General features: G+C 42.9%; 1 protein-coding gene across 3 annotated transcripts in view; it reads right to left on the minus strand.

Annotated features, from left to right (window-relative positions):
* Window positions 1–22,264, minus strand: part of LOC109917954 (dystrophin-like) — a 333,913-nt gene that overhangs the window by 15,307 nt on the left and 296,342 nt on the right. For all 3 annotated transcript variants that reach the window (XM_048600638.1, XM_048600639.1, XM_048600636.1), the window contains exons 56-58: window positions 16,876–16,954; window positions 16,461–16,524; window positions 2,175–2,236 (exon numbers count right to left, since the gene is read on the minus strand). In XM_048600638.1, the coding sequence (XP_048456595.1) occupies window positions 2,175–2,236; window positions 16,461–16,524; window positions 16,876–16,954 (205 nt within the window). The remainder of the gene's footprint in view (window positions 1–2,174; window positions 2,237–16,460; window positions 16,525–16,875; window positions 16,955–22,264) is intronic.

The raw sequence follows: 22,264 nt of genomic DNA on the forward strand, positions 1-22,264 counted from the left end.
GTTCCACAGTTACAGACTCTCACTCTTTGCTGCACAGAACAGAGTCAATCCCACTGACTATACTACATTGCTTTTATCAAGCCCCATTGAAAGTTTTCTTTTACCACCGTGCGATAGTCAAATTGCTCATCCACCCTAAAGCTCACGCCTTCTAGTTCCCCTATCAGCCTCATTCAGTCACATAAGAACATGGAAACAAGAAGCAGGAATAGGCCTATCAGCCCTTCAAGCCAAGTCCACCATTCAATAAGATCATGACTGATCTTCTACCTCAATATCATATTCCCACTTTCCTGCATACTCATTGATGCTTTTAACATCTAAAAATGTATCATAGAATCAAAGAATCCCTACAATGCAAAATGTATTCAGCTGATCACGTCTACACTGACCCTTCGAAGTGCATCGCGTCCAAGACTGGCCCCTCCATCCTTGCCCCATAACTTTGCATTTACCATGCCTCATCCACCTCACCTGCACATTTTTGGACTGTGGGAAGAAACCGGAGCACCTGGTGGAAACCCACACAGATGCAGGGAGAATGTACAAACTCCACACAGACAGTTACCCAAGGGTGGAATCAAACCAGGTCACTGGCACTGTGAGGCAGCAGTGCTGAGCCACTGAGCCACCTTGTCTTGTTCTTGAATACATTCAGTGATGGCCCCCATAGCCTTCTGTGGTTGAAAATTTCACAGATTCACTCTCCTTGAATGAAGAGATCCTAGTCCTAATTGGTCTACCCGAAATCCTGAGACTGTGACCTCTGCTCCTAGACCCCCAGCATCTCTAATCCAGCCTTCAGCTCATAAACACGAGCTACTCAAACATTAAATGCTTACAGCAAACATGCTTGCACCAGACCAAACTGGAACACAGGAGCTCCTTCATGTTATACCCGAGTTCTAATTAATGACTTATCTATTTTTATTTAATTATATATATTTACTTATGTTTTCATACATCTTATTAACTTTACCATCAGTTATTATATCATGTTAAACCTTAGGAATAGAATAAGCCACAGTTACTAATGGATATTCATCAAATAACTAGCTTCTTCTTCTCTAGCACTGGAAGAGTCAATTACTGAAGGCTGAGAAGTTAGTAAAGGCAAGAGTACTATTTTTTTTTCTTTATTCATTCTCGGGATGAGGGCATCGTTGGCTAGGCAGCATTTATTGCCCATCCCTAATTACCCAGAGGGCAGTTAAAAGACAACCACATTGCTGTGGGTCTGGAGTCACATGTAGACCAGGCCAGGTAAGGATGGCAGTTTCCTTCCCTAAAGGACATTAGTGAACCAGATGGGCTTTTCCGACAAGCGACAATGGATTCATGGTCATCATCAGATTGTTAATTCCAGATATTTATTGAGTTCAAATTCCACCATCTGCCACAGCAGGATTCGAATCCAGGTCCCCAGAACATTATTTGGGTCTCTGGATTAACAGTCCAGCGATAATACTACTGGGCCATCACCTCCCCTAAGATGGCTAATTTATACATCCCTAACACAAAAGGCTGAGCTAACCCAGTTAAGAGGAAACAATTGAACTGCAACTTTGGTTAATCAAGCCCAAATGCTCTTCAATGGTGAACTTGTTAAAACTCTGCCTAAAATTGGGAACTTCTGAACTTAAACTGCACACTTCAGTTAATTGCTAATAAATTACAAATAAAATTAGATTTGTACAAAGGGTTAAGACTTTCTTACCCACCAACCGCCTGTATTCAGTTCAATGGATGTAAAAGATCCACGTCCTGGCCAATACTTATCATTTAATCAATACCACAAATTAAGTGGTCATTATTACAGTTCTGTTTGTGAAAACCTTCTGTGCATATATTTGTTGCTGTGTTTCCGACATTACAATCATACTTCAAAAAATTACTTCATTGGCTATACAGTGCTTTTATTTGTTTAGTGGTTGTGGAAGCTGAAATATAAACATAAGTTCTTTGTTTCTTGTTTTTAATTTTATGTCACAGATGTTGTCTGTCACTCCTAATTATACATTATTTCAAGTATTTTTAGCCTACATGCATGCATCTAAGTAGATCTAAACACATAGGTATATTTGCCTAGAATCCAGAATTTATTTTGGTACCTTTTGGAGTTGCAATGATCTTATAGTGACACAGAACCAGAGTCCTATTTTCAATCTACTTACCTAATGAGTGAAAAAGTTCAGTCATTTTTGGATGGTCCCAACAGGTACTCTGAGTCTGGTGGCTAGATAGAGGATGCACAGAAATAAACATTAAACATAGAAGCTTACACTATAAAACTGTGTAAACATTTCTTAACACAAGTATTATCTATCAATATATGAGATTCAATGGCAAGCCATTCAGAACTGAAATCAAGAAGCACTTTTATCTTAATACAAACAATAGTCAAAATCTCAAATACTCTCTCCTAAAAGAATGTGGGTGCTGGATCAATTAGAATGTGTTTGACTGAAATTATTTTTGATAGCTAAAGGTATCAAGGGATATGGGAGAAAGGGAGGTAAACAGACTGAAAACAAAAAATGCTGGAGACCACAGCAGGTCAGGCAGCAGCCATGGAGAGAAAGCAAGCTAATGTTTTCAGTCTACATGACTTTTCATCAGGTAAATAGAGTTGAAGTACAGACTAGCCGTGGTTTAACTGAATGGTTTATACACATAACACCCAAATCTGGCTGCTTCTGCACCCATTTAGAATGGTTCCTTCCATTTTATGTACTGTTTTTCCTACCAAACTTAACCACTTTACAATTTTCTGTATTACATTTAATCTACCACATCAATTGGTGCCTCTCCTCACCTTGACCTCCAACTTGCAGCCTCTCTCCACTCCCAAACCTCTGGGTTGTGCCCTCTCCCGCTTCTCAACCTCTAAGTTACAGCCTCTTTTCCTTCCCTCCGTGACCTCAGGGTTGCAGTCTCTGCTTCCTCACCTCCTGCTGCTATTCAACAATAAATAGTCCAACCTTATTTTGGATATTGCAGCTTTGTGGCATTTTTCTCAAACAACACAAAATACATTTTATCTCCTTCCTTACTGAATTCATGCACCAAGCAAATATTCCTTGTCATGTCAAAATTAGGAGTTAAATGGGAGTCCTCAACACTAATGCAGTTGTTTGTTCATGCCAGCACCCTGTTCATGTAACTGCAGCATTTCTCTGTTGAGCTCAAATTCTCTTTCCTAATTTTTCTCATTCTAATGGCACTCTTTATCTTCTCTTTTAATTCAGGGCTCTTAGTCAGGCTTTCACATCGCTCTTTTTTCTCTCTATTTCCAGGTTTGATTCCACCCTCGGGCAACTGTCTGTGTAGAGTTTGCACATTCTCCCCATGTCTGCATGGGGTTCCTCCAGGTGCTCCAGTTTCCTGCCACAGTCCAAACATGTGGATTGTCATGCTAAATTGCCCACAGTGTCCAGGGATGTGCAGGCTAGGTGATATGCCATGGGAAATGCAGGGTTACAGGGATAGAGTAGGGAGTTGGTCTGGGCAGATACTCTTCAGAGGGTTGGTGTGGATTCGATAAGCCAAATGACCTCCTTCCACACTGTGGGCATTTTATGATTCTAAGTTGCAAACATCTACTACAAACAGACATGTTTGCCTAGAGCATGCAGGCAACCCACATTTCAAAATCACAACACATCATACTGCAATCCTCCGTGCGCTTTAATTATCTTATTTATCTTCATGATGTACTCTATTAACAATACCACACATCCCTATATCACTTTAAACCTGTGGAACCTTAACAACTTGCAGATATCTCCAATTAGCTAACTTCTTCCCTTGAACTACAGCAAGGACCAAGTCCTACAGGGTGAAAATGTTAGAAACAGCAACAAGCACTGTCCTGCCGAGCCTTACCTAACTTCATTACTGACCAAACTACCAGCACCCAGTTCAAAGTTGCACAATTACTCAAGCTTTGCATTTCGGAGAGTGACTATTGTAAACATGGAAGATAGGAGCAGGGAGGAGGCCAATTGGCTCTTCGAGCCTGCTCCACCATTCTTCATGATCATGACTGACCATCCAACTCAGCCTAATCCTGCTTTCTCTCCATAACCTTTGATCCCATTCACCCCAAGTGTTATATCTAGCCATCTCTTGAATACGTTCAATGTTTTAACATCAACTACTTCCTTTGGTAATGATTTCCACAGGCTCACCATTCTTTGGGTGAAGAAATATCTCCTCATGTCCATCCTAAATAGTCTATCCTGAATCCTCATACTGTGACTCCTGGTTCTGGACACACCCACCATTGGGAACTGCATCTATCCTGTCCAGTCCTGTTAGAATTTTATAAGTCTCTGTGAGATCCACCTCATTCATTTAAACTCCAGCGAAAACAATCCTAACCTAGTCAATCTCTGCTCATATGTCAGACCTGCCATCCCCGGAATCAGCCTGCTAAACCTTCGCCGCACTCCCTCGAGAGCAACAGCATCCTTCCGCAGAAAAGGAGCCCAAAACTGCGCACACTATTCTAGGTGTGGCTTCACCAAGGCCCTGTGTAACTGCAACAACACATTCCGGCTCCTGTACTCAAAACCTCTTGCAATGAAGGCCAACATACTATTTCGGAGATGGTAGGAACTGCCAATGCTGGAGAATCTGAGATAACAAGGTGTGGAGCTGAATGAACACAGCAGGCCAAGCAGCATCAGAGGAGCAGGAAAGCTGATGTTTAGGGTGTGGACCCTTCTTCAGAAATGGGGGAGGGGAAGGAGATTCTGAAATAAATAAAGAGAGAGGGGGAGGCAGATAGAAAATGGATAAAGGAGAAGATAGGTGGAGAGGAGACAGACAGGTCAAAGAGGCGGGGATGGAGCTAGTAAAGGTGAGTGTAGGTGGGGAGTTAGGATGGGGGTTGGTCAGTCAAGGTTACACCCTAACCCCCACCCCACCTCCTACCTACCAGCCTCATCCCCGCCTCCTTGACCTGTCCGTCTTCCCTTGACTGACCAACCCCCATTATAACATTTGTCTTTACTAGTCTTCTTCTCTTCACGTATCTATAGAAACTCTTCATGTCAGTCTTTATGTTCCCTGTATGCTTACTTGTGTACTGTATTTACCCCATCTTAATCAATCCCTTGGTCCTTCTTTGCTGAATTCTAAACTGCTGGCAATCCTCAAATGTCGTTTCCTTGGATCAGATACTATCGCTAATTTCCTTTCTAAGTCATGGATTGGCCCTCTTACCCATTTTGCTTTAATGCCAGACAGGAATAAACAGTTGTTGTAGTTCCCCCACGTGTTCCTTAAATGTTTGCCATTGCCTATCCACCGTCATCCCTTTAAGCAACTCTTCCCCATCTATCGAGGCAAACTTCATGCCTCATATCTTCAGTTTTCATTTTTAAGATTCAGCATCCTAGTCTCCAAACCAACTATCTCACTCTCCGTCTTGATTTGAAAAATTCTATCATGTTATGGTCACTCATCCCCAAGAGGTCTTGCACAGCTAGATTGGCAATGATTCCCCTCTCATTACACAGCACCCAGTCTAAGATGGCCTGCTGTCCAGTTGGTTCCTCCACATATTGGTCAAGAAAACCATCCCGTATACACTCCAGGTCTGTTGTAGTTCTGTTATAAACTAGTAGAACTCTCAACAATAAATTAGAAGGCTATGGCTTCAAGCTCTAATTTATATTTAAGCATATTTTTCAGGGTAATACTTCAATGAAGTACTGAGGAATTTGGATTGTGGGAGATGCCAGCATTCAGAAGAGGCATTAACTTGAGGCCCCATCTGCTGATAAGAGCTCAGATCAACTGAAGTAGTGACACACTTTGCCTAGGTAATAAATTCTAGTGACAAACGAGTCCATATCAATTTTGCATTTGGTTATGCTGTATATTGGATCCTCTCAAGATTAACCTTTTTCCACTATCTAAAGGTGAAGGAACCTTGGATGACAAGACATGTGGAGCACCTAGTCAAGAGGAAGAAGGAAGCTTACTTAAAGTTGAGGAAGCAAGGATCGGACAGGGCTCAAGAGGTCGACAAGGTAGCCAGGAAGGAACTTAAGAATTGACTTAGGAGAGCGAGAAGAGAAATGAGAAAACCTTGGCGAGTAAGATCAAGGAAATCCCCAAGGCGTTCTATGCTTATGTGAGGAACAAGAGGATGGCCAGAGTGAGGGTAGGGCCAACCAGGGATAGTGGAGGGAACTTGTGCACGGAGTCAGAGGAGATAGGGGAGGTCCTTATTGAATACTTTGCTTCAGTATTCACCAGTGAGAGGGACCTTGACGTTTGTGAGGCCAGCACGAAACAGGCAGATATGCTCGAACAGGTTGATGTAAGGAAGGAGGATGTGCAAGAAATTTTGAAAAACATGAGGATAGATAAGTCCCCTGGGGCAGATGGGATATCCCCAAGGTTATTACGGGAAGCGAGGGAAGAGATTACTGCCACTTTGGCAATAATCTTTGCGTCCACACTGTCCACTGGAGTAGTACCAGAAGATTGGAGGGTGAAAAATGTCATTCCCTTGTTCAAGAAAGGGAATAGGGCCAATCCTGGAAATTACAGGCCGGTCAGTCTTTCTTCTGTGGTGGGCAAATTATTGGAGAGGATTCTGAGAGATAGCATTTATGATTATTTGGAAAAGCACAATTTGATTAGAAATAGTCAGCATGGCTTTGAGAAGGGCAGGCCATGCCTCACAAGCCTTACTGAATTCTTTGAGGATGTGACAAAACACATCGATGGAGGTAGAGCAGTGAATGTGGTGTATATGGATTTTAGCAAGGCATTTGATAAGGTTCCACATGGTAAGCTCATTCAGAAAGTAAGGAGGCATTGGATTCAGGGAAATTTGGCTGTCTGGATACAGAATTGGCTGTCCAATAGAAGGTAGAGGGTGGTAGTAGATGGAAAGTATTCAGCCTGGAGCTCAGTGACCAGCGGTGTTTCACAGGGATCTGTTCTGGGACCTCTGCTCTTTGTGATCTTTATAAATGACTTGGATGAGGAAGTGGAAGCGTGGGTTAGTAAGTTTGCCAATGACACAAAGGTTGGTGGATTTGTGGATAGTGTGGACGGCTGCTGTAGGTTGCAACAGGACATTGACAGGATGCAGAGCTGGGCAAAGGAGTGGCAGATGGAATTCAACCCAGAAAAGCGTGAAGTGATTCATTCTGGAAGGTCAAATTTGAATGCAGAATACAGGGTTAATGGCAGGATTCTTGGCAGTGTGGAGGAACAGAGGGATCTTGGGATCAACATCCATAGATCCCTCAAAGTTGCCACCCAAGTTGATAGGGTTGTAAAGAAGGCGTATGGTGTGTTGGCTTTCATTGGCAGGGAAATTGAGTTTAAGAGCCACGAGGTTAAGCTACAGCTCTATAAAACCCTGGTTAGACCACACTTGGAATATTGTGTTCAGTTCTGGTCGCCTCATTATAGGAAAGATGTGGAAGCTTTAGAGAGGGTGCACAGGAGATTTACCAGGATGCTGCCTGGACTGGAGGGCAGGTCTTATGAGGAAAGGTTGACGGAGCTCGGGCTTTTCTCATTGGAGTGAAGAAGGATGAGAGGTGACTTGACAGAGGTGTACAAGATGATGAGAGGCATAGATAGAATGAATAGTCAGAGACTTTTTCCTAGGGCGGAAATGACTATTACGAGGGGGCAAAATTTTAAGGTGATTGGAGGAAGGTATGGGGGAGATGTCAGAGGTAGGTTCTTCACACAGAGAGCGGAGGGTGTGTGGAATGCGCTGCCGGCAGTGGTAGTGGAGTCAGATACCTTAGAGACTTTTAAGCGACTTTTGGATAGGCACATGGAGGATAGTAAAATGTAGGGTATGCAGGGTAGATTGAGCTTATTAGGATAATAGGTCGGCACAACATCATGGGCCGAAAGGCCTGTAATGTGCTGTACTGTTCTATGTATATTAATTTATTGAAGTTACCAAAATCCTTTATATCAGGCTGCAGACACAAGGCATCATCAAATATCTTGTAAGCAAAGATACTTTCAGTTTCTAACTTAAACAGTAAATTTTACAATTTTTAAGCCTTTCTAAAAATGTCAAAGTTCCATTTCTTTATTACTTAAATTGTATTTTTTAGTGTGCAGGGGAAAAAAATCATGCTGCAAAGAAAACCCCATTTCCAATCAGTACTTCAGTAAAATGAATGGCATTTAATTTTCAACTTGCTGTACGAACTTTCCTCTTAACCACTCTTCCAAATCCATTTGTTATCATGATACTGCAAGTCACAACAGCAATGAAAACCCTGAACGATGAACAGACTGGTGAGATCACAATCCCTAGAGACTGTGCTTAAAGTTAAAATTCTTTCCCCTCTCTAATCAAGTTTATTTTTAAAATGTATAATGGAAACAGGCATTATTTATCATTATAAAACATTGCGTTCTCAGATGCTTGAGGAAGATAGCAGTAGAAATAATGTTTTCAGTTCTGTTAATGAACAAGTCAAAAATGGGCTTTGATATAAATAACTCAGAACTGATGTTTTTAAATCTTGCGAATAAGAAGTATCCGACCTTTTACGGTAATATTTCAAGGATAAACATTTCCACTTGAGATTGAATAATTAGACTATTTTCTGAATAGTAAAAGGCTTCAGAAATTTGAAACATAAAGGGACTTATGAGTCCTAGTTTGGGATTCTCTTAACTTCAACATGTCGGTTCAGTCAGCAGTTAGGAAGACAAATGCATTTGTTTAATTAACATTCATTTCCAAAGGGCTAGATTACAACAGCAGGGATGTACTGCTGAGGCTGTATAAGGTTCTGGGTCAGACCACATTTGGAATATCGTGGGCAGTTTTGGACCCCGTATCAAAGGTAGAATGTGCTGGCGTTAGAGGTAGTCCAGAGGAGGTTTATAAGAATTATCCAGGGATGAAGGGCTTATCTTCTGAGGAGAAGTTGAGGACTGTACTTGATGGGTTCTCAATGAAACTTACAGATTACTGAGAGACCTGGATACAGTCATAGATTTGTACAATTCAGAAAAGGCCCTTCGGCCCAACGAATCTGCACCAACAATAACGACCACCGAAGGCGCGCTAATACCAAATTCTTGCATGTGTCCCATATCCTTGAATGTTATGACATTTCAAGTGAATTTTTTTTTAAGGTTGTAAGGTTTCCAGCCTCCACTACCTTCCCAGGCAATGCATTTCAGATTTCCACCACCTGCTGAGTGAAGAAGTTTTTTTTCTCAAATCCCCTCTGAATGTCCTGCCCCTTAACCTAAATCTATGCCCCCTTCTGATTGACCCTCAACCAAGGAGAACAGCTACTCTCTATTCAACCCGTCCATACCCTTCATAATCTTATACACTTCAATCATATCCCCCTCAGCTTTCTCTGCTCTAAAAGAAAACAATCCAAGCCTATCTAGTCTCTTCTCATAGCTCAATTTCTCCATCCCAGACAGCATCCTGGTGAACCTCATCTGTATCCCCTCTAGTGCTATCACATCCTTCCTGTAGTGAGGTAACCAGAACTGCACACAGTTCTCCAGCTGTAGCCTAACCAACACTCTGTACAATTCCAACATTATCTCCTTGCTCTTATACTCTCTACCACGACTGATGAAAGCAAGTGCCCCATATGCCTTCTTAACTATCATATTCACGAGCTCTGCCAAATTCAGGGATCTGTGCACAATTTTCCGAAGTTCAAAGCTACCCAGTGTCCTGCCATTAATTTAATACACCCTCACCTCGTTGTTTATATCAAAGTGCATTAGTTTGCACTTATCAGGGTTAAATGTCATCTGCCACTGCTCTGCCCATCTGGCCAAAGTGGAGGAGATGTTTCCACTAGTAGGAGACAATAAGACATGACTGCACAGCCTCAGAGTCGAAGGGACAACCCTTTAGAACTGAGACAAGAAGAAATTTCTTCAGTTGAGGGTGGTGAATCTGCGGAACTCATTGCTGCAGGAAGCCAAGACACTGAGTGTCTTGAAGACAGAGATAGATAGGCTCTTGATTAGTAAGGTGTTCGAGAGTGATGGAGACAAGGCAGGAAAATGGGGTTGAGAAACAGATCAGCCATGATCAAATGACCTAATTCTGCTCCTATATCTTGCAATCTTTTCAAGAGAAAACTCAGTAAATAAAAGAAAACTGAAATCTATCTGACAGATTGCAGCTACATATCAGCTTTAAAATGGTCAGATCTGAAAAAACATCAGCAGTGTACCTAGAACAGGCTTCTAGATGGTCACTGCCATGGGTCTGTCCATCATCCTCAGGGCATAAGTGTGATGGAATACTCTCCACTTGTCTGGGTGAGTGCAGCTCCAACAACAGAAAAAGATCAACACCATCATATTTGGAATCAGGAGGCTCCACCAATACCTTTTGGATGAAAATTTGTGACAATCAAGGACCAGAAACTCCTACTTGGTCCATTTAAAGAGGATAAGGCGGTGCCGCCCATAGCTTTGGGCCAGATTTGGCAGTGGGTTCTAATAATAAGTGCTTAAAGTTACAAGTCAGAACACCAACCGGCAGGCCAAGTAGCAAATGCAGATGCATTGAGCTGCCTCCCCTTAGCAGATACACCACCGGCAATACACCACCGGCGATACACCCAATGGAAGAATCTGTAATGATATTAAATTTTCTGGACACGCACCCAGTCACAGCGGACAATATCAGACTTTAGATGCAAATAAAAACAGTCCTTTCAAAACTGAAACAGCTGGTGATGATGGGGGAAATCAAAGGGCCATCGCAACTAGAATTGAAACCGTTTTGGACCAGGAGAGATTGGCTCACAGTAGAGGATGGAATATCATTGTGGGGAGCAAGAGTGATTGTCCCGAGCAAAGTTCGCCACCAAATACTAGCTGAATTCTACCATGGGTCTCCAAAATAAATATATTAATGAGCAGTTACGTCCGGTGGCCAGGCCTGGATGCAGATATAGCTACATTGGTGGGGCAGTGCCCAGAGTGCCAACAGGGACAAAAATTACACCTGCAGCTCCCTCACATCCGTCGACTATGCAGGTCCTTTCATGGGTTCAATGTTCTTCGTCATTGTAGACACACAATCAAAGTGGTTGGACATACATAGGGTCCATTTGTCAAACACGGAGGCGGCGATAAAAAAGCTTTGTGCTTCTTTTTCCATACACGGAATCCCGGTCACAAATAATGGACCATTGTTTAAAAACAGGGAATTTGAGCATTCCCTAAAGGTGATCGTGATTCGACATACAAGGACAGCTCCATACCACACATCATCCAATGGCCTGGCAGAAAGTACAGTCCAAACTTTGAAAGTCTGCTGAAGAAACAGCCGACAGCCTTGCCAGATATCAAGCTGTCATGGTTATTATTTGATTATGGGACCACCTCATATACAACCACAGGGATAGCACTGGCAGAGTTGTTAATGTGTAGAAGACTCTGCAGCGTTGGGGGTATCCAAAAGGTTCCCGGAACCTGTGGGTTCACTCTCTCCATCAAGTGTCGATGAGTCCTCAGAATCAGAGATGGTCATAATAGACATAGCGGCTTCGATGCCTTTGCCACCAGAACAGGTGAATGAAATTCGATTGACGCACTTCTGGCTCAACAGGTGAGCTCCCATGCATTACGTGCCACCTGTAAAAGGCACGGAGTCAGAGGAACCTGACCGGGTGTTAAAATGCCCAGGCAGCTCTCCAAAAAAAAAGGACACACCTATGTCCTCAAATTCAGAGGGGGTGGGAGATAGTGACTGTAACAAGGTCAGTCTCATGGAATATAAATTCCCAGACTGGATCAGATTAAACAGCTCCAATCAGGTAGCTCTGGCTGACAGATAAAATAGGACTGTCAGAGGTATTGATCCTTTTTACTGAGGTATTGAAGTCTGTTATTGAGAGGCTAAAAGAAGCTACATACTTCAAGAGAAGGTACTTTTGGTACACTTGCCTTCATTAGTCAGAACATTGAGTATAGGAATTGAGACATCATCTTGCAGCTGTACAGAACATTAGTAAGGCCACAAATATAGAAATTGCTGGAAAAGCTCAGCAGGTCTGGCAGGATCTGTGGACAGAAAACAGAGTCAACATTTTGGGTCAAGTGACCCTTCTTCAGAACAAAGGAAGGGTTACTCCACCTGAAGCATTAACTCTGATTTCTCTCCGTGAAAGTTGCCAAATCTGCTGAGCTGTTCCAGCGATTTCTATTTTTTGTCTCTGATTTACAACATCTGCAGTTCTTTCGGTTTTTATTGGTGACGCCACTTACAGAATACTGCGTACAATTCTGGTCACACATCTATAAGAAAGATGTTGTTAAACTTGAAAGGATGTTGCCAGGGTTGGAGGGTTTGAGCTAAAGGGAGAGACTGAATTCACTGATGCTTTTTTGCTTCGAGTGTCAGAGGCTGAGGGGTGACATTATAGAGGTTTATATAATCATAAGGGGCAAGGATAGGGTAAATACCCAAGGTCGTTATCCTCGGGTGGGGGAGTCCAAAACTAGAGCACGTAGGTTTAAGGTTTGAAGGGAAAGAATTTAAAAGGACCTGAGACGTCTATGTTTTCACAGGCAAGGTGAGGCGTGTATATAACGAACTGCCAGAGGATGTGGTGGAGGTGGTTACAATTACAACATTTAAAACGCATCTGGATGGATATATGAAATGGATATGGGTCGAATACTGGCAAATGGGACTAGGTTAGATTGGGATGCTTGATCGGTGCAGACGAGTTGGACCAAAGGGTCTGTTTCTATGCTGTATGACTATGACACAGCCTCATGTTTGAGATATTTCAGTCTCTCCATGTAGGGTGCAAGTTGTGTAGAATAAACAACCAAGTTTTTAAAAACATCATGACAGCTTTCAAATTTACTCTTGAAAACAGGTGATAGATAGAACTATCAGGTGAACATATAAGCCCATTCTTAATTTGTAGATATATCTTTCTTCAGGTCGAATAAGCATTCTATCTATACTTGAGAGATTATCATCTTTTTTCAACCTTTCATGGTTGTAATAAGTTCCAAGTACTCTGTTCCACAGTTCACTAACCCCTAAAATTTCAGTTATTACTGGCATGTTAGATTACTGTGCAAAAAAAATTTACATCTAAGCTCTTTAAGTTTCAAAATATTCTTGCAAAATCTGAGAATGATTAAGAAGCCTTTTCATGGAAATTGTGATGATAGATAACATTTTTACTTTGACTTTCAGTCACTACTAGATTCCAAGTTGTTATTACAAAAGGAAAAGTCAGAAAAGTGACAAGGCAAGTTTAACAACTGGGTAACCAATAGCAAACTAACTTACCATCACCAGTTACATACAATCAGTTGCTCCTAGAATTTTAAATTTTACTCTTACTACATTCAAAAACATACGTGCGCAGTATTACTGTGCATTCCTAAATGAACAGAAGTAACCATGTTCAAAATGACAAATAGTTCAGAGCTAATAGAGAAAGATTGCTCCCACTGATTGATGAATCAGTACGAAGGAGACATAGACTGAGGACTTCTTTTTTTAATTCACTCGTGGGACATGCGTGACACTGGCTGGCCAGCATTTATTGTCCCTTCCTAGCTGCCCTTGAGAAAATGGTGGTGAGCTGCCTTCTTGAACCACAGCAATCCACATGCTGCAAGTTGACCCACAATATCCTTAAGGAGGGAATTCCAGGATTTTGACTCAGTGATATTGAAGGAATGGCAATATATTTCCAATTCAGGATGGTGAGTGGTTTGCAGGTGGCGATATTCCCATATATCTGCTGACCTTGTCCTTCTAGATGGAAGGGGTCATAGGTTTGGAAGGTGCTGTCTACGGATCTTTGGTGAATTTCTGCAGTACACCTTGTAAATAGTCCACACTGCTGCTACTGAACATCAGTGGTGAAGAGAGTGGATCTTTGTGAATGTAGTGCCAATCAAGCAAGCTGCTTTCTCTTGGATGGCATCACGCATCTTGAATGTTGTTGGAGCTGCACCCATCCAAGCAGGTGGGGAGTATTCCAGGTGAGTTACCCAGCCTCCACTACTCTCTGCGGGAAGGTGGGCGGGGGGAGGAATAATGCCACAGATCCACTGTGTGATTTTTAAGCATTACTTCTTCCAAAATTCTAGATTTTGTGCTGAAATGCTTTTAACAATCATTGCAAAAGATAAAATATCTATTCATTCCAGTGAGCTGTGCTTACAATTTGACTCCATTTTGCGCTATGCTTGAATGGACAGAGCTATCTTTGTTCCTGATACTACTTGTTCCACTGCCAAGCTGTGTTTATCCATGTGCTCCATTCACAATAAACAATGCCTTCTCCTTACTTGTGTCTTAAATGGAAGACCCTTAATTTTCAAACCTGGTCACCTGGCTCTTCAAAATAAAGAAAACTCGAGTTTAATTTATCCTTCTGAAAAGTAATTTTGTAAATAGTTTCTTCTTCCAGTTTCAGGACCAAACTTGTCAAAGATTTCTGGCATCACCTCATCAGAAAATACATGTCAAACTCAGAAGCCTAAAAAATGTCTCTTGTTGGTTGTGCCACAAATCTACACTGCAGCAGCATCCCACCTTTAATTAAGTTAGTCAAATTGAATCTCCTGAAAAGAGCTATTTGAATTTTACATAGAACAGAGAACAGTATAGCACAGGAACGGGCCCTTTGGCCCACAATGTTGTGCTGAACATGAACGCCAAATTAAACTAGTCCCTTCTTCCTGCCCTTGGTCAATATCCCTCCATCCTTTCATATTCACGTGCTTATCTACAAGTCCCTTAAATGCCCCTATTGTATCTGCCTGCACCACCACCCCTGGTAGTTCGTTCCAGAATCCTACCATTCTGTGTAAAAAAAAACTTGCCCTTCACATCTCCTGTGAACTTTCCCCCTCTCACCTTAAATGCATGCCCCTAGTATCAGACATTTCAATCCTGGGATAAGGGTTCTGACTGTCAAGCCTAGCTATGCATCTCATAATTTTATAGACTTTTATCAAGTCTCTCCTCAGGGTCTACCACTCCAGAGAAAACAGTTTCCCGAGGCTCTCCTTATAGCTCATACCCTCCAATCCAGGCAACGTCCTGTTAAACATCTTCTGCACCCTCTCCAAAGCCTCCAAATCCTTCCTGTAATGTAGCAACCAGAATTCAATGCAATATTCTAAGTGTAGCCTAACCAAAGTCTTATAAAGCGGCAACATAATTTCCTGACTTTTGTACTCAATTCCCCAACCAATAAAGGCAAGCATGCCACACGCCTTCTTTACCACCTTATCTACTTGTATGGCCACTTTCAGGAAGCCACGCACTTGAACCTCAAGATCCCTCCTCACACCAATGCTGATAAGGGTCCTGCCATTAACTGTATACTTTTCATTAACATTTGATCTCCCAAATTGCAGCACCTCACACTTATCCAGATTTAACTCTATCTGCCATTTCTCCACCCATATCTGCAACTGATCGACATCCCAACCTTTGACAACCTTTTACACCATCCACAACTCCATTGATTTTTGTATCGTCTTCAAACGTAGTAACCCACCCATCTACATTTTCATCCAAGTCATTTATATACATATCATAAAAAGCAGAGGTCCCAGTACGATCCCTGCAGAACATCACTAGTCACAGACCTCCAGGTAGAAAACACCCTTCCACCGCTACGCTCTGCCTTCTATGGTCAAGCCAATTCTGAATCCACACAGCCAAGTCACCGTGGATTCCCATGCATCTTCACCTTCTGGATGAGCCTACTATGAGGAACCTTGTCAAAAGCCTGACTAAAATCAATGTACACAGTATCCACTGTTCTATCCTCATTGAGCACCTTCATTACCTCCTCAAAAAATTCACGTCAGTAAGAAATGATCTTCCCCATACAAAGCCATATTGACTATCCCTAATTAGGCCATGCTTTTCCAAACATGCATAAATCTTATCCCCAAGAATTCTCTCCAATAGTTTCCCAACGACCAACGTGACACTCACTGGTCTATAGTTTCTTGGATTATCTATATTTCCCTTCTTGAACAGAGGAACAACATTAGCTATTGCCAGTCCTCTGGGACCTCTCCAGTGGCTAGCAAGGATACAAAGATCTTGGTCAAGGCCTCAGCAATCTCCTCTCTTGCCTCTCTCAATACAAGTGATTCAACAACACTTCTTTCTTGATCTCAAAATGCCCAAGCAGATTAGTACGCTCCAAACTAATCTCACTGTCCTACACATCCTTCTCCTGGGTGAATACCAAGTACTCATTTAGGATTTTGCATGTATTCTCTGCCTCCAAGAACAAATACCCTCCTTTATCCTTTCATGAGCCTAACCCCTCCCTAGTTATCCTCTTGTTTTTAACATATGTAAAGAATGCCTTGGGATTCTCTTTAACTTCAAAACTTCAAAATGAAGTAAAAGTATCCTGATTGCACAGTATGAATATAGGAAAACTTACTTGATGTAATATGGCACTTTATTGTTGTGTGATACAGCTCTCTGCCAAGGCAGCTGGACGGAGGCTACAGGTATGAAAGTACAGGATTAGAACTAAAAAATACCAAACATACGCATAGGTCACTAGACTGTTACTATAGCGCACTCTTTAACAGCCTGAGGATCCAACTTAATTTTTAGACTGAATATAAACAGCAAAATATATTAATCTTGGTATTTTGCTAAGGTCATAAATTTATTGATAATCCAGTAGCACAACTAACAGTGCTTCACTCGAACTGTAGACAGCATGGATTAATTTGACTTTACACTCATGCAGACACTTAAAATCTTCAAATATTCTAAATATTCTTCAACACTAGTATATTTAAAATGCAACAAAATTAAGGTGCCAGATTTTTGCAAGTCTGACTTACTCGAAAGAAAGTGTTGTGATGAAGGACCAAAATCCCGGTATGCTTCTTGCAACTGCTTGATCCGATCCTCAACAGCAACCTAAAATTAAAGAAAAGGAGCTGAAATTGATGTATTCCCTTTAGAACTACAGTGGCAAAGGAAGAAGTATCCCTTTGATCTCAACGAATAAATTGCTGTTAATATTGATAGAATCATAAAATGGTTGTGACACAGGGGTAATGAAGGCTGATTTGAAGGAGGGCGAAACAAGTCACTATTAAAAAGAGGTGTTGTGCGTCTTAAAAAGTATTAAAAGAACAAACAAAGAGCAAAGAAAATTACAGCACAGGAACAGGCCCTTCGGCTCTCCAAGCCTGCGCCGATCCACCTCTATCTAAACCTGTCACCTATTTTCTAAGGATCTGTATCCCTCTGCTCCCTGCCCATTCATGTATCTGTCCAGATAGATCTTAAATGATGCTATCGTGCCTACCTCTACCACCTCCGCTGGCAATGCATTCCAGGCACCCTCCACCCTCTGCGTAAAGAACTTTCCACGCATATCTCCCTTAAACTTTTCCCCTCTCACCTTGAAATCGTGACCCCTAGTAATTGAGTCCCCCACCCTGGGAAAAAGCTTCTTGCTATCCACCTTGTCAATACCTCTCATGATTTTGTAGACCTCAATCAGGTCCCCCCTCAACCTCCATCTTTCTAATGTAAATAATCCTAATCTAAGCAACCTCTCTTCATAGCTAGCGCCCTCCATACCATACAACATCCTGGTGAACCTCCTCTGCACCCTCTCCAAAGCATCCACATCCTTTTGGTAATGTGGCGACCAGAACTGTACGCAGTATTCCAAATGTGGTCGAACCAAAGTCCTATACAACTGTAACATGACCTGCCGACTCTTGTACTCAATACCCTGTCCGACGAATGAAAGCATGCCGTATGCCTTCTTGACCTCTCTATTGACCTGCATTGCCACCTTCAGGGTACAATGGACCTGAACACCCAGATCTCTCTGTGCACCAAATTTCCCCAGGGCTTTTCCATTTACCATATAGTTCACTCTTGAATTGGATCTTCCAAAATGCATCACCTTGCATTTGCCTGGATTGAACTTCATCTGCCATTTCTCCGCCCAACTCTCCAATATATCTATATTCTGCTGCATTCTCCGACAGTCCCTTTCACTATCTGCTACTCCACCAATCTTAGTGTCATTTGCAAACTTGCTAATCAGACCATCTATACCCTCCTCCAGATCATTTATGTAAATCACAAACAACAGTGGTCCCAACACAGATCCCTGTGGAACACCACTGGTCACAGTTCTCCATTTTGAGAAACTCCCTTCCACTACAACTCTCTGTCTCCTGTTGCCCAGCCAATTCTCTATCCATCTAGCTAGTCCACCCTGGACCCGTGGCGACTTCACTTTCTCCATCAGCCTACCATGGGGAACCTTATCAAACGCCTTACTGAAGTCCACGTAAATGACATCTACAGCCCTTCCCTCATCTATCAACTTTGTCACTTCCTCAAAGAATTCTATCAAGTTGGTAAGACATGATCTTCCCTGCACAAAACAATGCTGCCTATCACTAATAAGCCCATTTTCTTCCAAATGTAAATCGATCCTATCCCTCAGTATCTTCTCCAGCAGCTTCCCCATCACTGACGTCAAGCTCACCGGTCTATAATTTCCTGGATTATCCTTGCTACCCTTCTTAAACAAGGGGACAACATTAGCAATTCTCCAGTCCTCCGGGACTTCCATTTTTTACAGCGGGAGCAGTGAGAGCGAGGACCGTGGCCTGCCAGGAGGTAAGTTTCCCAGTTAAAAACTTACCTCGTGCAATCAGCGGCCTCCACTTTTTGCAGCAGCAGCGGGAGCAGTGACAGCGAGGACCAGGGGCCTGCCGGGAGGTAAGTTCTTCATTTCAGCAGCGGAGCTGAGTGGGAGCGGTCGAATTGCGCTCTCAGAAGCGAGTGAACTGATATATCTGGGCAGTGGCTAAACCCGAGACACTACACTTGTAGTGTCTCCCACCCGCCCTCCTCCTCTGACCAAACAAAAAAGACTCTGCTGTGTTGATAAGCTAAGTGTTTTTCTTTTTCCTTTTTTTTAATCGTGTGCTGATAAGTAGAGTGATTTGGTACAAATATTTTTAATTTCATTTATCTAGTATTTGATATTATAGCAGCACTAAGTTAAGCTTAAGAGTAAAAACGGCAGGAGATCTCAGACCCGTGTTATGATCCGCTTGCTCAATGTGGGAGCTCATGGACGTGGCTGATGTCCCTGACTCCTACACGTGCAGGAAGTGTGTCCAGCTGCAGCTCTTGTTAGACCGCATGGAGCTGCGGATGGACTCACTTTGGAGCATCCGCGATGCTGAGGAAGTCGTGGATAGCACGTTCAGCAAATTGGTCACACCGCAGATTAGGATCGCTGAGGGAGAAAGGGAATGGGTGACTAAAAGGCAGAAAAAAAGCAGGAAGGCAGTGCAGGTGTCCCCTGCAGTCATCTCCCTCCAAAGCAGGTATACCGTTTTGGATACTGTTGGGGGAGATGGCTCACCAGGGGAAGGCAGCAGTAGCCAGGTTCATGGCACCATGGCTGGCTCTGCTGTACAGAAGGGTGGGAAAAAAAGTGGAAGGGCTATAGTCATAGGGGATTCGATTGTAAGGGGAGTAGATAGGCGGTTCTGTGGTCGAAAACGAGACTCCCGAATGGTATGTTGCCTCCCAGGTGCACGGATCAGGGATGTCTCAGATCAACTGCAGGACATTCTGAAGGAGGAGGGTGAACAGCCAGCTGTCGTGGTGCATATAGGCACCAATGATATGGGTAAAAAACGGGATGAGGTTCTACAAGCAGAATTTAGGGAGTTAGGAGCCAAATTAAAAAGTAGGACCTCAGAGGTAGTAATCTCAGGATTGCTACCAGTGCCACGTGCTAGTCAGAGTAGAAATGAAAAAATAGGCAGGATAAATGAGTGGCTTGAGAGATGGTGCAGGAGGGAGAGGTTCAGATTTTTGGGACATTGGGACCAGTTCTGGGGGAGGTGGGACTATTACAAATCGGACGGTCTACACCTGGGCAGGACTGGAACCAATGTCCTCGGGGCTGCTTTTGCTAACGCTGTTGGGGAGGGTTTAAACTAATGTAGCAGGGGGATGGGAACCAAATGGGGAGGTTAGTGGACAGTAAGGAGGTAGTAACTAAAACCTGTAAGGAACTAGATAATGATATCAGTGTGACTAAGAGGAAGAGTAGGCAGAGAGCAGACGATGAACGCAGAGGGACAGGTGGTCTGAGGTGCATTTGTTTTAATGCGAGAAGTGTAGTAGGTAAGGCAGATGAACGTTGGGCTTGGATTAGTACCTGGGAGTACGATGTTATTGCTATTACTGAGACTTGGTTGAGGGAAGGGCAAGATTGGCAACTCTTTATCCCAGGATATAGATGCTTCAGGCGGGATAGAGAGGGAGGTAAAAGAGGTGGATGAGTTGCATTACTGGTCAACGAGGATATCACAGCTGTGCTGAAGGAGGGCACTATGGAGAACTCGAGCAGTGAGGCAATATGGGTTTAGCTCAGAAATAGGAAGGGTGCGGTAACAACGTTGGGGCTGTACTACAGGCCTCCCAACAGCGAGCGTGAGATAGAGGCACAAGTATGTAGACAGATTATGGAAAGATGTGGGAACAACAGGGTGGTAATGATGGGAGATTTTAATTTTCCCAACATTGACTGGGATTCACTTAGTGTTAGGGGTTTAGATGGAGCAGAATTTGTAAGGAGCATCCAGGAGGGTTTTCCAGAGCAGTATGTAAATAGTCCAATTCGGGAAGGGGCCATACTGGACCTGCTGTTGGGGAATGAGACCGGCCAGGTGGTTGAAGTTTCAGTAGGGGATTACTTTGGGAATAGTGATCACAATTCCGTAAGTTTTAGAATACTGATGGACAAAGACGAGAGTGGTCCTAAAGGAAGAGTGCTGAATTGGGGAAAGGCCAACTCGAGCAAAATTCAACAGGAGCTGGGGAATGTGGATTGGGAGCAGTTGTTTGAGGGTAAATCCACATTTGATATGTGGGAGGTTTTTAAAGAGAGGTTGATTAGAGTGCAGGACAGACATGTCCCTGTGAAAATGAGGGATAGAAAGGACAAGATTAGGGAACCATGGATGACAGGTGAAATTGTGAGACTAGCAAAGAGGAAAAAGGACGCATACATAAGGTCTAGGTGACTGAAAACAGACAAAGCTTTGGAAGAATATTGGGAAAGTAGTTCCAATCTGAAACGAGGAATTAAGAGGGCTAAAAGGGCTATTAAGGTAGATAAGTCCCTGGGTCTTGATGGAATCTATCCCAGAATATTGAGGGAGACAAGAGAACAAATTGCTGGAGCACTGACAGACCACTTTGTATCCTCTTTGGTCCCAGGACTGGAGAATAGCCAATGTTGTCCCATTGTTTAAGAAACATAGTAGGGATAATCCCGGAAATCACAGACCTGTGAGCGTCACATCGCTGGTAAGGAAATTACTGGAAAAGATGCTCAGTGACAAGATCTATATGCATTTAGAAGCTAATGGACTTAATAACGACAGACAGCCTGGTTTTGTATGGGGGAGGTCATGCCTGACTAACTTGACTAAGTGTTTTGAGGAGGTGATGAAGATGATTAATGAGAGAAAAGCAGATGATGTCGTCCACATGGACTTCAGTGAAGCCTTTGACAAGGTCCCTTGTGGCAGACTGGTACAAAAGGTGAAGTCACATGGTATCAAAGGCAAGATGGATACAGAACTGGCTTAGTCACAGGAGACAGAGGGGAGGGGTGGAAGGATGCTTTTCCGAATGGAGGGTTGTGACAAGTGTTGTTCCACAGGGATCAGTGCTGGGACCTCTGGTGTTCATGGTTTACATAAATGCTTTGGAGGAAAATGTAGCTGGTATAATTAGTCAGTTTACAGATGATACAAAGATTGGTGGAGTTGTGAATAGTGAGGAGGATTGTCAGAGGATACAGCAAGATATAGGTGAGCTGGAGGCATGAGCAGAAAAATAGCAAATGGAGTTTAATCCGGACAAATGTGAGGCAATGCATTTTGGAAGGTCAAGTACAGGTGGAAATCACACAGTGAACGGCAGAACCTTTAGAAGTATTGATATGCAGAAGGATCATTATGTGTCGGTCCAAAGATTATTGAAGGTGGCAGTGCAGATAGATAAGGTAGTAAAAAAAGGCATACGGCATGTTTGCCTTCATTGGAAGGGGCTGTGAGTATAAAGATAGGCAAGTTATGCTGCAGCTTTATAGAACTTTAGTTAGGCCACTCTTGGAATAATATGTTCAGTTCTGGTCACCACATTACCAGAAGGATGTGG

Source organism: Rhincodon typus, chromosome 9 (genome assembly GCF_021869965.1).
Source record: "Rhincodon typus isolate 14 chromosome 9, sRhiTyp1.1, whole genome shotgun sequence".
Lineage (NCBI taxonomy): Eukaryota > Metazoa > Chordata > Chondrichthyes > Orectolobiformes > Rhincodontidae > Rhincodon > Rhincodon typus.